Genomic DNA, 16,314 nt, shown 5'->3' on the forward strand with positions numbered 1-16,314 from the left:
AGGGGACAGAACATGGATAAAATATGTAAAATAGAGTGTATCCGAGCTGATAGGCGTCTAAAACAATAGGGGAAGAGGCCAGGAAGTTGGGAAATTACCTTTTAAAAAGGGAGAAGGAGAAGTTCTCAGGAGGAAGGGGACATTTGAGGAACAACTTGAAGACGAGAGAACAAGCCCCAGGGAGGTGAGGGGAAGAGAGGTGGCGTGTTTTCCAGAGATCCCGTAGCCGCCCACTTCCTGCGCTGGCTCGCCTGGAGGAGACGTCCTGTGCCCGCCCCCCACGATGAGGGGTTTTAAGGGAACCCATAGATCGCTGATGCTTCCTGAGAACTGAACGGTTTCAAATCCTCGCCTCTGCAGCATCTCCTTGGATAACCGTCTGAAATGGACAATATAGTTATTATTACTCCTGTTTTAGGCATCTACAGGCGCCTCGCTGGTCTTCCTGACCCCAAACTCGGGTTCCCAGCCACCTCCTCCCTGATGAAAGAGTCATCTTTCTAAGTCTCGAGGTGATCGTGTCTCTCTGCTGCTCAAAAGCCTCCCATAGCTCCACGCTGCCTTCAGGGTAAAACCCAACCCCCTGGCCTGGGATCCAAGACCCTCCACGAACGGACGATGCCCGTCCTGCCTCCACAGCGTGCGTTTGCCCACGTCGCATGCCAGGCACACGGGGGGCTCACTGTCGCCCGCCCCCAGGCCTCTGCCCAGCCGCCCCATCTCCACCTACCGAGGCCCATTTAAGTGCTTTGATGATGTCTGGGGGCCGTGGCAACTATGTCCTTGTGTGCTTCTTCCCCCGCAGACTTCCATCTCCTTAGAGACAGGACCCTTCTAGGGACTCACTGGTTTGTTGAGCTGAGCTGCAGACGGAGGCCAGTAGGACACATTCATTCACAAGTATTTATAGAGATCTACGGAGCTCGGAATGCAGCCCAGGTCCCTGCCCTCCTCAAGCTTAGTTTCATCAAAAGAGAAGTCAGAAAAGAGGATACAGGGTGGTAAAGTGAGTCCTTGCCCCTCCTGCGGCGGACGGGACCAGGTGAAACAGCCCAGAGAGGCTAAGTCCTGACAAGGGGAAGCCACCGGGGTCTGGAGGCTCGTTTGAAGGAGGCAGGAGAAGGCGGTAGAGGGGCCACGTGCCACTGAGGCCAAGCCCGGTCTGCAGGAATAAAACCCCTGGGCGAAGCAAGACTGTCCCCAAAGCTTTCCGTGGCTCCGCACCAGGACCAGCAGCGAGCAGGGAGGCCGTGAGCCTTGGCAGGGGCCTCTTCAAGTGCTGACTGTGGGCTCTTTCCATCTCACAGATGTCACCCCTCTGCGCAAATCCCGCACTCCCCTGGAGACCTTCAAAAAGGTGGGGGTCCCCATCATCGCAGCACTGCTGAGCCTGGCGACCATGGTCATCGCAGCCGTCCTCAGTAAGTGGCAGCCCCCACCCAGCTCTCCGAGCACAGCCTTGAGCTCCACCTTCCATCCAGCGGTCCCGGGCAGGTGGGCCGCATCCCCTCCCCCCATCGTGCCCAGACTGTCCCTCCTCTCAGCTCCCGTGACCGGCTCTGCCTGCACCTCCCCCGCAGCCACGCTCAGGTGGGCAGTAGGGCGGGGGGAGCAGGCTAGGAGTCAGGAACCTGCGTGCCGCTTGCTGCTGTGGGACCTCCAGTAAGTCCTTCGACTCCGACTCTGTAAACCGTCCCCCTCCCCCAGAGGGCTATGGGAGAGAATGCGCGTAAAATAGCCCCAGAGGGCTATACGGGAGAATGCAGGTGAAAATCAGGCGCTGCAAACATGTGGGTTGGCGTGCAGCAGTGTGCAGAGAGGTGACCGAGGCCACAGCAGAAGCGTGCGTCTGCTAACTGGGGTAGGACGGGCCTCTCGGGGGGCCGTGCTTGTAACCAGGCTGTAATGTCCACCAGCAGCAGCCATGGCTGCTCAGAGAGCACGGGGCCCCAACCCTCACCCTCCACTAGGGCACCCAGGCTCGGAGAGGAGGCGTGGTGGTTAGAGACCATCTGCAGGGGGGCGTCCATCTGTAGAGATGGAAACTCGGATCCGCAGCACAAACACCAGCCCGAGCCCTGCCGAGTGGGAGATGCAGATCTCCTCCTGCACTTGGCCGGCCTTGGCAATGGGTCTGCAGCAGCAGCAGCCTTGCCGTGGCCCGAGGCCTGGTCGATTTAGACTAATAAGGAGAGCTTGCCCTCTTGGCACCATGTCCTTCCACACTGGAGAGAGAAGAAGGGGCCAAGTTCCCTCAGGGGAGGCCCGGGCAGGCAGTGGTGCTGGAGTGAGAATTGGGGTCTCCCCGTCCCACAAGGCCCCGGCTGGCGTCCGTGCCCCGGGCCCCCAGTTCTACAACCAGGGAGGTAAGCAGAGTCTCCATCCCAGGCTAGGGTCCCTCAGCTTTTTGTCTTCTGGGGTCTCAGCTGGTGACACTGTGTCCTGGCTTTGTCCCAGGAGGCTGGAGTGGTCCTGCCTCACCATGGATCCTGACCATGAACCAAAGTAGGACAGTCTAGGAGATCCGCAGCCTGCGTGTCCCTTGCTGACTCACACCGGGGCCAGCAGGGTCGGGCGACCCCATCTCGAAAGCCCTCAGGGAAGGCGTGGAGAGGCAGAGAGAGCGAGCTTTGGAGTCAGACCCTGATTGGAATCCTGGCCCTCCCACAAGCGCTGTGTGGCCTTGGGAAACCAACCTCGACTCCCTAAACCTCAGTGTCCTCACTTGTTTTTTTTTAATTTATTGTCAAGTTGGCTAACATACAGTGTGCTCTTGGTTTTGGGGTAGATTCCCATGATTCATCGCTTACATACAACACCCATCTCAACAAGTGTCCATCGCCCATTTCTCCCCGCCCCCGCCCCCCTTCAACCATCCGTTTGTTCTCTGCATTCACAAGTCTCTTATGGCTTCCCTCCCTCCCTCTCTGTAACTATCTTCCCTTCCCTTCCCCATAGTCTTCAGTTAAGTTTCTCAGGTTCCACCGATGAATGACGTCATAGGGTATCTTTCTCCATCTGACTTATTTCACTCAGCAGAACCCCCTCCAGTTCCATCCACGTTGTTGCCAATGGCTGGGTTTCATCCTTTCTCGTTGCCAAGTAGTGCTCCCTTGTATAGACACACCACATCTTCTTGACCCGTTCGTCAGTCCACTGGTCAGTGTCCCCACTTGTGATGTGAGCTGCTTACGGCACCTGCCTCCGAACTGGTCAGGATTACATGAGGCACCGCCTGAAAGCGCTCAGCGGTGAGGAGCGAGGCCACGGTCATACTGACCCCCCACCGGCGGGGCTCACCAGGAGGACAGTGGACGGCAGGGGGAGTGCCTGGCCAGGCCGGAGGCGCTCTCCCCACCAGGAGACTTTAGAAATGTGTCCAAGTATCTGCTCCCCGAAGAGTTACAAACACGAGGCTCGTTCCCATCAGCCCAGAGCCGAGCTCGGGAGCAGCGGGCAGACACAGCAACACCCCCGCCTCTTGATGGTCCTTCCGTCCCTGGTGAAGACACCTGATTCTAGAACTGCACTTGGCGCTCACAACCGCCGGCTCGCCAAATGCTGCCGCCGACCTCAGCTTGCTGCACAGCTGAGGACAGAGGCCCCGGGGGGGGGGGGGCGCGGATGGGCCTAAGGTCTCACCGGAGTAGGCAGGGCCAGCACCCTCCCTTCGGGCTCCAGGCTCAGGGTGGTCTTCCTGACCAGCCCCAGGGGGCGTGGGGCCAGCGAGGGCCGTTCCGAAATCTCTGCCACACATCCTCTTGCTGGACTCCTCAGCCAGCTCACAGGCACAGGACAGATATTACTTTACAGATAAGGAAACGGAGGCTCAGGACCAAGCACATGGGCTCCCAAGTGGCATAACGGGTCTGGAACCCTCACCTGTCTTAGAGCCCAGCATGTTTTTAGGGGCATACAGCCTCTCCCGCCCCCTTGCTGCCTCCTGACTGTCAGCCTTCACTGCCCGCCCCTGCCCTGCAGTCAAGGTGATTCTGGACAAGTACTACTTCCTCTGCGGACGGCCTCTCCACTTCATCCCGAGGAGGCAGGTGTGTGACGGCCGGCAGGACTGCGCCTCCGGGGAGGACGAGCAGCTCTGCGTCAGGAACTTCCCCGATGAGCCCCCAGTGGCAGGTGAGTCCAGGGGTTCGAGGGAACGGGGGGGGGCGCACAGCAGGAAGCCCGCTCAGGTCCTCCCGGTCCACTGCATGGCACCTGCCAACGGACTGGTCAGTTGCCATCCCTACTGTAAGGTTCTGAAGAACTGGACCAGGTCCTGCAATGAGATCACAGTACTTAACGTGCAGCAAATGGTGACTATCCGGTAACAAACGGGGGCCCAAAGGGAACAGGAAATTCCAACACAGCCTTCCCCATTCTGCTACGCTGGGGTGGGACTGAGGCAGGGGGCTGGACGGGATGACCCTGGGGAGTTCCCTCCTTGCCTGGAACTCTGTCCTTCCAAGGGGACCAGAGAATTAAGTCTAATAGCCAGAGCCGTTGACTAGCCATTGACCCTTCTGTCCGTCAGGGAGGTGCTCACTGTAACAGACCACGTAACAAGGCTGAGCTAGGTTTTCCAATGGGATAGGGGATGTTTCAAACAAAAACTCATATTCTCTCTTGGATGGGGCCAGCCCAGCTTCCTCCACCTGGTACTTGGGCTCCGGAGAGAGAGGATGGCCAGAGAGAGGAGGGTTGGGGCTTCTGAGGGGCAGGACTAAGCGACTTCCTGCACAGGTCCTTTTTTTTTTTAACCAGAAGTCAAATGCCAAGTGCACCTGCCGTTCTGCTGCCAGCAGTGCTTCCCTCTCAGCCTCCTCCCTCTGACCTCAGCCTCCCCGTTGAGAATCCCCCCAGCTGGGCAAGCTGTGTGGGGATGCGACCAGGGTCACCACGTGTCACCAAAACTGGTGTCTGTAAGAGCAAAGGGGAAAGTTCTTAGTAACTGTCCCAGGGCAGCATGGAGGGTGTCCCCAGGGCATCTGGTCACCCTAGCCACCACCACAACGAGGCTCAACTGGGCGAAGCCAAATGGAAGGACTTCCCTCGGGGTTGAAAGGGTTGGGGTTCCTGGCTGTGCCGGGGCCCGGGTGCAGGAAGGCTGCGCTGGTCTCGTGAGGCATTCTGCTGGAGACGGGGCAGGCGAGCCCCGCCAGGAGCTGACCCCGCTTCTTCCCCTCTCAGTCCGCCTCTCCAGGGACCGGTCCACCCTGCAGGTGCTGGACCCGGCCGCCGGGACCTGGGGCTCTGCCTGTTTCGACAACTTCACCGAAGCTCTGGCCAAGCTAGCCTGTGGGCAGATGGGCTATGACAGGTACCCAGCCCAAGCCTCCAGAGGCTGTCCCCTCACCCCTGACCCCTCCCTTCCTCCTCCTTTCCCGAAGCCGTAGACACTGGAGTCAGACAGAACCGCTCTTGGATCCAGGCACTTCCACATACAACCAACATGAAGTTCAACCTCCTAAGCCTCAGTTTCCTCAAGAGCCAATGGGGGACAGTTCTAGCCACTTCATAGGATGGGTGTGAGGTGCGGGGAAGAATGTCAGCTTCACCTTGACCCCCAAACGCATAGTTCTGACTCCTGGCAAACTTCGCTCCTTCTTGGCTCTGCAGGAAGCCACCCTGTCCCAGAATACAGTTTGCTCCTTCAGTGCCCCTTCAGCTCACATCCAGTGTGAACAGCCCTGATTTCACTGACCCCTACCAGCCACCCCAGCTCCCTCAGCAAATTTCAAAAGCAATTTCCAATCTTTGGTGGACGGAGAGTTATGTAATCATAATAAGGGTATCTGCGTGATGTGTTTATAGTCATCTGATCTTGGCAAAAACCAAAAAGGTTGTTTTTACTGTATCTATTTTAGAAATAGGTTCAGTGAAGGTAAGTGACTTGCTTGGGTAGGAGCTGGGCGGAGAGGCTGAGATCTGGGCCCCAGACCCTTCATTCCCGGGAGCAAGAATTCCAGCAGCGTCTGTGTCTGGCTTGGGTCATTCTCTCCCCCCCAAGGCTCCCCCGGTAAAGGGAGGAGAGATGAGGCCCTGGATCACTGAGAGCCTAACCAGAGAGGAGGAAAAAGAACCCGTTTATTCAGCTGCAGAGTGGGGACCTCCTCCCTGGCAGGCCCCAGGGAGTCTAAGAGGCTGGACCCAGAGTCTAGGCGAAATGAGAAACGCCAGGCAGACAGCATCAATCAACCACAGACCCCTCCCCCGCCCCCTGAAGCGGCCTCAAGGTCCTTCTCTGGGAAATGCTCCAGCAGACCTTTCTCTCCCTCTGCTCCCTGCTCCCCAGAGGGCACCACCCCAGACCGGACACCTCTGCCTCCTTCATGTCTGAGGCGAGCCAGAAGGCATGTCCTGCCCTTGCTCTTCCCCAGCTCCCCCTGCAGCCGCCTGTGCAGCCTCCCGGCAGCCAGCCCCTCCTCCTGCTGCAGCCCAGCCTCTGCGGTGGCGGCAGTGCCCAGCCTGGCAGGCGGGCTGCGGCTGGGTTATGCAACCAAGGTGTCTCCAGGGTTTCTTAAGGTAATAGGTTCCTGGAGTTTCCGTCCACGCAGGGTTCACTAATGCACCAGACCAGCTGGCTCTGAAGTTCTACAAAATCAGAGCTGGTCAGTTATTCATCGGGATGTAAGAGGGACTTTCCATTCCTACCCCATCCCTCCTCCCGGGTAGAGGCTTCTCTGCGTTCCTTCCTCCGCCTAGACAGGAAGCCCTTCTCCTCGGAGCCCAGAAGAGCCTAGAGGGCTCAGACTGGGAGGGGCTCTGGAGATGATCCGGTCCACCTATCACTTTACAGAGGGAGAAACTGAGGCTCAAGGAAACCCGAAGAAGGGTGTGACCTGTCGAGGTTACACATCAAGCTGGTGTCGGAGCCAGGATAAAACCCGCCGTCTCCCGGGCTCTGAAACCCAGCACCTGGGGGCTCAGTCAATCAAGCACGTCCGACTCTTGATTTTGGCTCAGGTTCTGATCTCATGGTTTCTGAGTTTGAGCCCCACATCAGGCTCTGTGCTGGCAGTGCAGAGCCCGCTTGGGACATTCTCTGTCTCTCTCTCTCTCTCTCTCTCTCTCTCTCTCTCTGCCCCTCCCCTGCTTGTGCTCTCTCTCACAATAAACAAACATTAAAAAGAGAAAAACCAGCACTACCAGACTCCAGGCCAGCCCGGTGAGGCATCTGGCCCACGGGGGCAGGACTCCCTCCCGGGAATGCGAGGACACCATGGCCAGGCAGCCAGCACCCCCGCCCCCATCCTGAGCCCCGTGCGCAGAGCCAGTACCTACAGGACTGGATGCGGGAGGATGGGGGAGATTCAGTAAAGGAACAATCACAGGATGGGATTAATCAGGGGAGCCTTCCTGGAGGAGCAAAGACTTAAACCCAAGGCTTGAAAGAAGACAAACAGATTAGCAGAGAGAGTAAGGCTGGCCCAGGTGGGCAGAGTGTTTGGACTGATGTAAGGACTCCTCTGGCCCCGCCTCTTCTCCAGGGCACCCATGTGACCCCACTACCAAATTCAGACCAAATGCCTTGTTTGGAAAATCTAATATCCACATTCCAGTTGCCTCCACGGTGACGAGGGAGCTGACCTTTGCCTCCTTGCTGTCCTGGCTGTGAACCAGGAAAAAAAGTGCTAGGACACGTGAAACAGGGCTGCAGCTGGGAGTCAGGAGAGCATGTCCCTAACATGTGTCCAGAGCTCCGGGTTCTAGACCGGGCCTCGCTACCAGAGAAGCAAGACCATGCCTGCGCCGTGGCCGGAGCCGTGTCCTGGGACGGGTTCTCTACCAGCCTGTGTCCTGGGGGGAGGGGGGGCTCCTCCCAGCACCCCCTTCTAACCTCCCACCCTCCCTCCTGACATGAGCAGCAACCCCACCTTCCAAGCCGTGAGGATTGGCCCAGACCAAGACCTGGAAGTTGTTGGAATCACAGAGAACAGCCAGGAGCTTCAGGTGCGAAACCGAAGCGGGTAAGTGAGGAAACGCCTTCCGGCAGAGGAGGCTCACAGTGGGGCCACCGCCTGTGAGCAGGGGCAGCAGGGGCGTGAGCCGGACGGCAGGAAGAACTCCAGGCCACGCAGGTGCTTACACACGAAGGCCTAGAGAATCAGATTACCAGATTTCTGAGAGGTTTTCGGGGTTGACTCCCCTTTTTAGATCTGTCATAGAGAGCAGGACAGGGCGTGCTGCCCACGTGTCGGCGGCAAAACCCCAAAATTTTCCTACTGCTTTATGTTCCCCATTAAACCCAAGAGGCAAGACTCCAAAGGCCACTTTGCCCTTCCCAGCCACTCACCCAGGCAGAGGAAGAGCCGGACTCCCAGCGCCGCAGGGAAAGGCTGCGGGGCCTCGGCAGTGCCCCCCCCCCCGCCCCCCATACCTCAGCAGCCTGCATCAGAGCCGGGCGGCCGGGTGAAAACCGTCACGCTGGAGCAGAGAGCCCAGAGAGGATGCCGGCTGCTCAGCGCTCGGGCTGCCGCTGGGGGCTGCTTAGTCATCAAAGAGCGAATCTTAAAGAGGACGAAGATGGCAGCCTGTAATTCCAGTCAAACCCTGCCCCCCCGCCCCCCGCCCCACTGGGAAAGCCCACAGTACAACAGACACTGTTCCGGGCTCCGCACTTACAGTCCGGGCTGCCAAGAGCTCAGGAGGGGCTCGGACGAGGCAGAACTGTACCGAGCGGTCAGGTCCCGGCCATGCAGGCCCCCGGTACGGGGGTCCCAGATCTCCCAGGTGCTGGGAGGGGGCTGGGGTCAACGGTGCCAGCGGCCCCGAGGCCTCGCCTCCCAGCCAAGGGAGCAACGGAAACCACAGGCCCCGTGTCTCCCTTGCAGGCCGTGTCTCTCGGGCTCCCTGGTGTCCCTGCGCTGCCTCGGTGAGTACACCCAGCCCTGCCGGGCAGGCCCTGGGCCGGCAACGAACGAACAGGCAGCTTCACCCTCACTCTTAAATCTCTCAGACTAAGTTTCTCTTTGTTTTGTTCCAAACTTCCGTCTTTGGGCCTTGGGCTTGTAAGTCGATGCTCCTTCAAGGGGGTGACAGGAAGAACACACGACCCCACAACCTAAGCAGAAAGCCAGGAACAGAAAACTGGGAAGGACGGAACTGGGCCTCCACACGCTCCCTCCCCCGTCACTGGGTCAGTCTACTCCGTTATCCAAGGTCAAATTATCCACGTTCAGTTTAGCGAAAATACACCGAACAGTTAGACTGTGTCTAGCCCGGGGAGCCACCGCCTAGCAGTAGAAAATACCCGACAAGGAGAAGAATCGGCCACTGTCCTCAGCAGGTCTTGACTGAGCAGAGACGCAGGCGCGAGGCTCCGTGTGCGGTGCCGAGCTAGGCAGTGGTCACAGCTGGCATGCCAGAGAGAGAGCGCTTCAGAGACCGGCAGACCCACTGGCTTCCCGCCGGACCTTGAGTAATGCACTTGACCTCTCTGAGGTGCCACTTCCCGAGAAAGCCTGTCAACCAGGAGATCCTGGGAGACGCCCTGCTCCTACAGAGGAGCTCAGAAGAGAAACCAGGCGCTGTGGTGCGGCTCATGCAACCAGCCCCAGGGCAGACCTGAGCCGAGCCCAGACGGACGGCCAAAAACCGGACGGGCTGAGTGGAAGGAGCTCATCATCACTTCCTTAGCAGTAGATATGCTTCCCCGTTGGGTGTTAAGCTTTTTGTCACTATCAAGTGACACCCACGATCGCTGGCGTGGCTAGCCAGTGATGGAACCGTCACATCATCTGATGTCTATGCTGAAGGGCACTGAAGTCACAAAGAAGTTTAAGTCACAGACCCTCCTGGGAAGGCTGAAGCACCACCCATATGAATGGCTGGCCAGCGCAGGACAGGCTATGGGAACCCCAGACCAGGAGAACCCCAGGGGCTGGGTGGCCTGGCGGTGGCGCCCGGGCTTAATCTCGAGCCTGAGGCTCCGGAAGGGAAAGACCACACCTTTGGTCTGTCTTGTCCTCTGCTCTCTTTCCTGCTCCCTGAGCACAGTAGGCACTTAGTTCAGATGAAACAACGGTTTAAACAGCAAGAGGACAGCATCTCAGGGACAGGGACTTCCCTGAGCAGAATCAGGAGGACTTTTCGGAGCTACAAGCAGATCGACTGGGCTACACAGAAACCTGATAGGACAGCAGGCAGCCGCCCGAAGGAAGACTTCAAACTGCCCTAGAAAGAGAGACACCTCGGGGCTCCGAGGGGTGAGGAGCCTCAGAGAAAGCAGAGTCTGGAATGAGAGGTGTCTACATGCCCCTGGGCACAGGCCCAGGAAGGATGGCAGCCTTTTCCTCGGAGAAGCACCACTGTGGCAACGACCTCCAGGAGGGGAGAGGTGGGGAGCAGAGCAAGGGGTGGGGATGGAGGCTTTGACAGGAGCTTGAGGGTCATGTTGGAAAAGCCAAGGACTGTGGCGTGGGGAAGAAAGTTGTCAAACTGGGAGACTCACGCAGCGGGGGGAGGGACTTGGAGAAAGGTGAGTTTAAGACAGGAAGGTCCAGTGTGTGGAACTTTCTTCCCACTCCCCCAGAGGAGTTTGTGGGCGTCTCCTTGCTGACACTCAGCAGAACGGCTGGGGACACTCCACTCGGGCAGGACTTTCATAGTTCTGCGTCACTGCTGGCTTGAAGGTCATGAACTCCCAGCACAACGGACACACCCGTGTTCACAACAGAAACTTCCACACGCCCAAAGCTGAACGAAGGAGGGGGAGATAGGGGGAGAGTCTGTGGTCTGGGGTACTCACGGCCTTCCTATGAATAGCTCAAACCTGGCCTGGGCCTCCCCACCCCTCCAGGCCCCTGCTCTCAGGGGACGGACTTTGGGCTCCCAGGGGAGGCCATCCCCGCCAGAGCCTGACTCCCGACTTCCCCCTCCTTCCTCCTGCCCCCAGCCTGTGGAGAGAGCCTGAAAGCCCCCCGGGTGGTGGGCGGGAAGAAGGCCTCGGCGGGCGCCTGGCCTTGGCAGGTCAGCCTCCAGTACGACAGACAGCACATCTGCGGAGGGAGCGTCCTGGACGCCCACTGGGTCCTCACGGCGGCCCACTGCTTCAGGTGAGGCCCGCGCTGCCCGGAAGACGGGGGGATCAAAGCCTTGGGGGGGGCCGGCGTGCCTGGGTCCCGCCTCCCGATCTGTGTTTCGATGCCCTCCCCCGTCGTTGCCCTCCCTCTCCAGACCGTGAGCCAGGGTGTGGCCACCTCAGCGAGACACTGGACATGATGTGTTAGGCCACCCGGGTCTGAGCGGAGGGTGCCGGTCACCGAGCTTGAGTCCTTCCATTCGGGAAGCCGTCAGACAGCCAGCGCCCTCAGTCTGGCCTCGTACCATTCACTCCACAGAAGCTCTTCCCCTCCGTCTCCCCGGGGTCCCGTGCACCCTCTCCCTCCGCCAGTCTTCTACGGAGCGGGCGCAGGGTCTAGAGTCATTGCCCCTCCTTTTCATGGCCCAAGACTTAAAAAGGCAGAGATTCCCTTACAGGTTAGCAGAGAGAGACCTGTCCCTACCTCTGGGGAAGACTGGCCCTCTTCACTTGTTTCCTGTTCTTCCTTCTTCCCTTCCTTCAACATCAGATGCTGGGTACTGTGTTATGTGCCGTGGGCTTGAGATCCCGTCAGGGCCTTACGGGAACTCACAGCGTAGGCCAATGATTCTTAACCGTTTCCGGAAGCTGACAAAGCTCCAAGTTCTTCCCTGGAGAACCACCCCTGCATGCTAAGCAGGCAGAGGTGTCTGGAGTCAGGAGGAAGAGAGGCAAGTACGTAACAGAACCACATGAGTAACGCAGTAAGCAGCGCTGTGGAGAGCGTGCCGGACCCCGAGCTCAGGCACTGGGTGCAGCCCCTCCCCCGCCCGGAGGTCAGGAGCTTCCTTGGACAGATTGCACCAGCGGAAAGGGTCCAACGCCTCTTCAGAATCGGGCCTTCGGAAGGGGATTCCTCTGACCTGCCCCTTCTCTGCCACCCCTGCCCCACCATCTCTCCCTCCTGAAGTGGGGACATTCAGCACCCCAGTCTCCAGGGCCCTGGGACCCCGCGTTTGGCCAAGGCTGCTCACGCTTGGCTCAGGCCCGAACTGTCTCTGCTTCTAGGAAGCATCTGGATGTATCCAGCTGGAAGGTGAGGGCGGGCTCAGACAAAATGGGCAGCTTCCCGTCCCTGCCGGTGGCCAGCATCTTCGTCACCGAGGTCAACGCCACGCACCCCAAAGAGAAGGACATCGCCCTCGTGAAGCTGCAGTCTCCACTCACGTTCTCCGGTGAGAGCTGGCATCCGGGAAGAGACCCCGTGGGTCAGGTTCCTCTCCCAATTCTGCCACCAGCTCAGTGGCCTTGGGCACATCACTTGTCCTCTCAAGCCCTCAGTTGTGCACTTGTTTCCAGTGAATCTACCAGCCTAACACCAGCGATGCCACGAGGCCCCCTAGAGCTGGCCGCTCCTGCTGGGTTCTCGGGAGATGCTTTCTCCGTGCGCAGCCCCTCAAGTGAGAACCGTAGATTCGTCCTATCTTGGAGTTGTGAGGGACCTAAAGGGTCATCGAGTCCGTCCTCCACCCCAACCAAGGCCAAGAGCCTGCACAATCTCTCTGCCAAGGGGCGGTGCCCACATGGTCTCCTCCGGGGACAGGCTGCTCGTTACCGTTAGGGCGGCCGGTGGAGTCTTGGGACAGTGCGGGCAGACGACTCACGCCCGGGGAGCATTTATGTCAGCATTTCCAACGGCCGCTCCCGAAGGACACTAGTCCCTTGGAGAAAAGAGGGTTCTTTCCCAAGTCTGGGAAACATTTTTATAGTAGAGCTCTCTTCCTGGGTCATACTAGTATATTACAGATATGATTTTTAAATTTTTAAATTTGATTTATTTTAACCCATAGCTCCTCAATTTATTTGACCACAGAATTTTTTTTCTCATGCCACTTTTGTTAACACCCCGTGGAACACAGATCCTACAAGCCTGCCGTCAGCCTCTTCAGAGGGCTCAGCCACCAGGCTCTCCCCTCTCTCTCTCTCTCTCTCTCTCCCCCCGCTCCCGGCAGGCACAGTCAGGCCCATCTGCCTGCCCTTCTTTGATGAGGAGCTCACCCCAGCCACCCCGCTCTGGGTCACTGGATGGGGCTTTACGGAGCAGGGTGGAGGTGAGTCCGGGCTCAGGACCAGCTTTTGGGAGCGATGGGAGGAGGACTGGGCTTAAGAAAAACCCATCCTGGTCCAAGCACCAAGGTACCAGGCAACCCGGGGAAGGTCCTGGGCTGGGGGCAGAAGGCGAAGCTGGAAACGTGAGTGCGTCCCGACCTCCTAGGAAAGATGTCCGACGAGCTGCTGCAGGCGTCCGTGCAGGTCATCGGCCACGCGCGGTGCAACGCGGAGGACGCGTACCAGGGCGAGGTCACGGACAAGATGCTGTGCGCCGGCACGCTGGAGGGCGGCGTGGACACCTGCCAGGTGCGATCGCGAGGGTCCCTGGGAAGGGATGGGAGTCTCAGAGAGACAAAGCCCAGAGGCGGGCGGCCCCCCCTGGGGTCTTGCATGTGGTGGGCACTCAACGTGTGAGGAAAGGAGAGAGAGGAGGCAAGGGTTATGGCCAAAGATGGAAGGATGGAAACAAGCAGAAGATTTCAAACGTGTATTTTACATCAAAGATGGCGTCACCCACCTGCCCTGCTCTTCCTTCCCTTCGTCTTACTTCCTGTCACTGGAGGGCAGGAACTCGGGGTCTATCTTCTCTGTCACGATGCTGAGCCGCACTAGAGAAAACAATCTAATGCCAGATAAGCCTGGGGCAAGGCCTCCCCACCCGCCCCGCTGCCACCTCTCAGAGGACCTTCCGAGCCATTTGCATTAAAGCCCCTCCCCTCCTCCTGCCCCCACTCTCCAGTTCCTCCGCTCAACAGGTGCTCAGTCATCTCTGAATGCCAGGTGGATGGGGGGCTGGGGACAGTGCCTTCTGCCCTGAGGGGGCTCCCGTGGCGGTGGGAGGGGGCGTTATCGGGAGGGGGGAGGCTGTGAGGACTAGAGGAACTGGGACGGTCGCCCACATGGCACACGTTTCACTACCTGACAGACTCTTAATCCGGTCCGTTGCTTGCTTTTCCTGGCTCTCTTCTCCACTGGATGCTAAGCTCCCAGGACAGGCATCTCTGTTCTTCCCACTGATCTAGGACAGCAGGTGGCGTGCAGCAGGCACCCCACGAGTAGCTAAATAAATTTGGGAAATACTAGGTTAAACAAAGACACCCAGGCTGCTCGCTGCAGAACCCCTCAGAGCCTTGAGCTTGCTGGTGTGTGTCGTGAAACCCTGTGAGGCCAGCAGCAGCCAACGACCTACTTGACCACAAACAGGACCCTTCTGCCCCAGAGGGAGGCCGTTCCGGGCTGCAGGCCCAGCTCGGGCAGAGGCAGGGAGGGCAGAACAGCACAGAGCGCTGGGAAGCGCAGAGTAGGTGGGTCAATGCCGGGGGCGGGGCAGAGAAGAGAAGCCCCCGCCTCCACCCGCCTCCAGCAGCCCCCCCCCCCCCCCCCCCCCCCCCCCCCCCCCCCCCCCCCCCCCCCCCCCCCCCGTCCCGGTGTCTCGCAGGGTGACAGCGGCGGGCCTCTGATGTATCACGCTGACAAGTGGCAGGTGGTGGGCGTCGTGAGCTGGGGCCACGGCTGCGGGGGCCCGAGCACCCCGGGGGTGTACACCAAGGTCACAGGCTATCTCGACTGGATCTACAGCGTCCGGAAGGTGAGCCTCCCCGTTGAGCCCACCTTCCCCTACTCTACCCGAAAGGTCTCAAACTAGCCTTAGGTTTGACTTCAATGGCTCAGAGATAACCCCTTACATCCTGAATAATTTTCCCTCCCAGTGACAACCTGAGATTCCACCATTAAGAACTGAAAGTTCTAGATCAGAGATTCCCCTTAAATGCAAATGGATTAGGGTCTGGAACGCACCCAGCTTTATCCCTCTCCATTCCCTGGCAGAATGAGACGATCAGAGAGTTTCCAGAGAACAGATTCTGTTGAGAAGGAGGTGGAAAGGCTTAAGAAACTTCCCTAGAAAAAGAGAAGCAAAGAGCTTCAGAAAATGCAGGCTAATTTTGCACACGTCACCACCTTGTCCAGTTTCTAGTCATCTGACTCTTTGTTGGTCTTCTGTTGTAGTCTGAGCTCTGACGCTTCCGCCCTCCATACTGCTGGGCGCTGCATCCCCCGGTCCTGCCCACCTGGGGGTCCCCCAGAAGTCAGACAGAGCAGGAGCCCCCTTGGGCACACCTCTCTGCCCACAGCTTCGGCATTTCTTGGTGCAGCAAAGGACCTCCATTCCTGCAAAAAGACCTCACAGGCCACCGGCCCCCAGAAGAAAGCCTGCAGCCCCAGCTCAGCCACGGCTGAGGCTCCAAGCCCCCCGAGAAGACAGACCCAGCCCACCGAACAGGCCAGCCTTCCCGCCAACACCTCATAAGGCACTGCTCAGCCAAGAAGGGACTTTCCTCCTCTAGACTGTCCGGTGAGAACCCAGACCACCAAGGGCTGGAGTGGAAGGAGGAGGGGTCTGAGCCGGCCCTCGCCTCCTCCACCCTCCCCCAAGCACACTCAGAGCCAGAAACCAAATGTGACGTAAAACGCACTGTCCTGCTCCCGACGCAGCTATGGTTACTACTGTCGTCGTCAGCCCTACGTCTGCTGCTGTCAGAGGCGCGTGGAGTCTGGGACACAGGCTGACTGGGCGGCAGGACGAGAACCGAGCTAGGGCTCCTGCATCATTGCTGGGCCCGGGCAGGGAAAGGTGCCGGGGGCCCACAGATGCTCAAAGGAGGAGAAAGGAGACCCAAGACTAGAGCTGCTGAGTGAAGGCAACAGTCAACTTGCAGGCCAGGAAGCCAGGGTGAACATGGCTCCTCCCCACACAAGGCCTTCTCCCACTGCCCCCTTCCCGGCTCTCCTGCCTACCATACCAGCCATGGGCCGGAGAGAACACCCAGGACTTGGGAGGGAGGTAATGCAGGCATTCAAGGCTGACGGTACATCATGGCTCCCCCAGTGGCTGGAAACGGTACTGCACCTCTGAGTCCCAGGAGAGCCCTGGGTGTGGCTGCTTTCATTCTTTAAAAAAAAAAAAAAAGACATTTATCACCTGCAAAGTCTGAAGTGGTCCCTAAATGGGTTTCTAGAGACATAAGCATGACCATAAGCACTCAAATGGACAGAGAATTAAGCCCCATGGACCTTTCTGGCCACGGTATGGAGGCCCGGGCATCCTGAGATAAACACCCTTGTTCATGCTTCACTGGGCTCTCAGGAGTAACAGAAATCCCCAAAGGCCAAATAAACGCATA

General features: G+C 58.7%; 1 protein-coding gene and 2 long non-coding RNA genes across 7 annotated transcripts in view; 1 reads left to right on the forward strand and 2 right to left on the reverse strand.

The window, feature by feature from the left end:
• Positions 1-154: 154 nt before the first annotated feature.
• Positions 155-16,109, forward strand: TMPRSS4 (transmembrane serine protease 4). 2 transcript variants are annotated; one of them, XM_029915727.1, is made up of 13 exons: positions 155-184; positions 419-512; positions 1,308-1,421; positions 3,982-4,134; positions 5,188-5,317; positions 7,866-7,967; positions 8,832-8,872; positions 10,895-11,054; positions 12,089-12,255; positions 13,033-13,131; positions 13,296-13,438; positions 14,571-14,720; positions 15,286-16,109. In XM_029915727.1, exons 3-13 carry the CDS (start codon positions 1,400-1,402, stop codon positions 15,475-15,477), a joined length of 1,359 nt encoding a protein of 452 aa, XP_029771587.1. In that variant the 5' UTR covers positions 155-184; positions 419-512; positions 1,308-1,399; the 3' UTR covers positions 15,478-16,109. The 2 variants fall into 2 exon arrangements, with proteins under 2 accessions (XP_029771587.1, XP_029771588.1); XM_029915728.1 differs by lacking the exons at positions 155-184; positions 419-512; positions 1,308-1,421; positions 3,982-4,134 and adding an exon at positions 4,292-4,313.
• On the reverse strand, positions 2,761-10,560 carry LOC115272742. The gene is made up of 3 exons (XR_003900439.1): positions 10,451-10,560; positions 8,623-9,353; positions 2,761-4,276 (listed from the first exon to the last, which is right to left on the reverse strand). It is a non-coding gene; the product is annotated as an uncharacterized LOC115272742 (long non-coding RNA).
• LOC115272741 overlaps positions 12,854-16,314 on the reverse strand; it is a 12,248-nt gene continuing 8,787 nt past the window's right edge. The window contains exons 1-5 of one of the 4 annotated variants that reach the window (XR_003900436.1): positions 15,092-15,962; positions 14,930-14,994; positions 14,051-14,191; positions 13,650-13,740; positions 12,854-13,456 (exon numbers count right to left, since the gene is read on the reverse strand). This is a non-coding gene — a long non-coding RNA (uncharacterized LOC115272741). Of the gene's footprint in view, positions 13,457-13,649; positions 13,741-14,050; positions 14,192-14,929; positions 14,995-15,091; positions 16,006-16,314 lie in introns of those variants that run through there. The other 3 variants (XR_003900438.1, XR_003900437.1, XR_003900435.1) reach the window with 3 other exon arrangements.

Source organism: Suricata suricatta, chromosome 11 (genome assembly GCF_006229205.1).
Source record: "Suricata suricatta isolate VVHF042 chromosome 11, meerkat_22Aug2017_6uvM2_HiC, whole genome shotgun sequence".
Lineage (NCBI taxonomy): Eukaryota > Metazoa > Chordata > Mammalia > Carnivora > Herpestidae > Suricata > Suricata suricatta.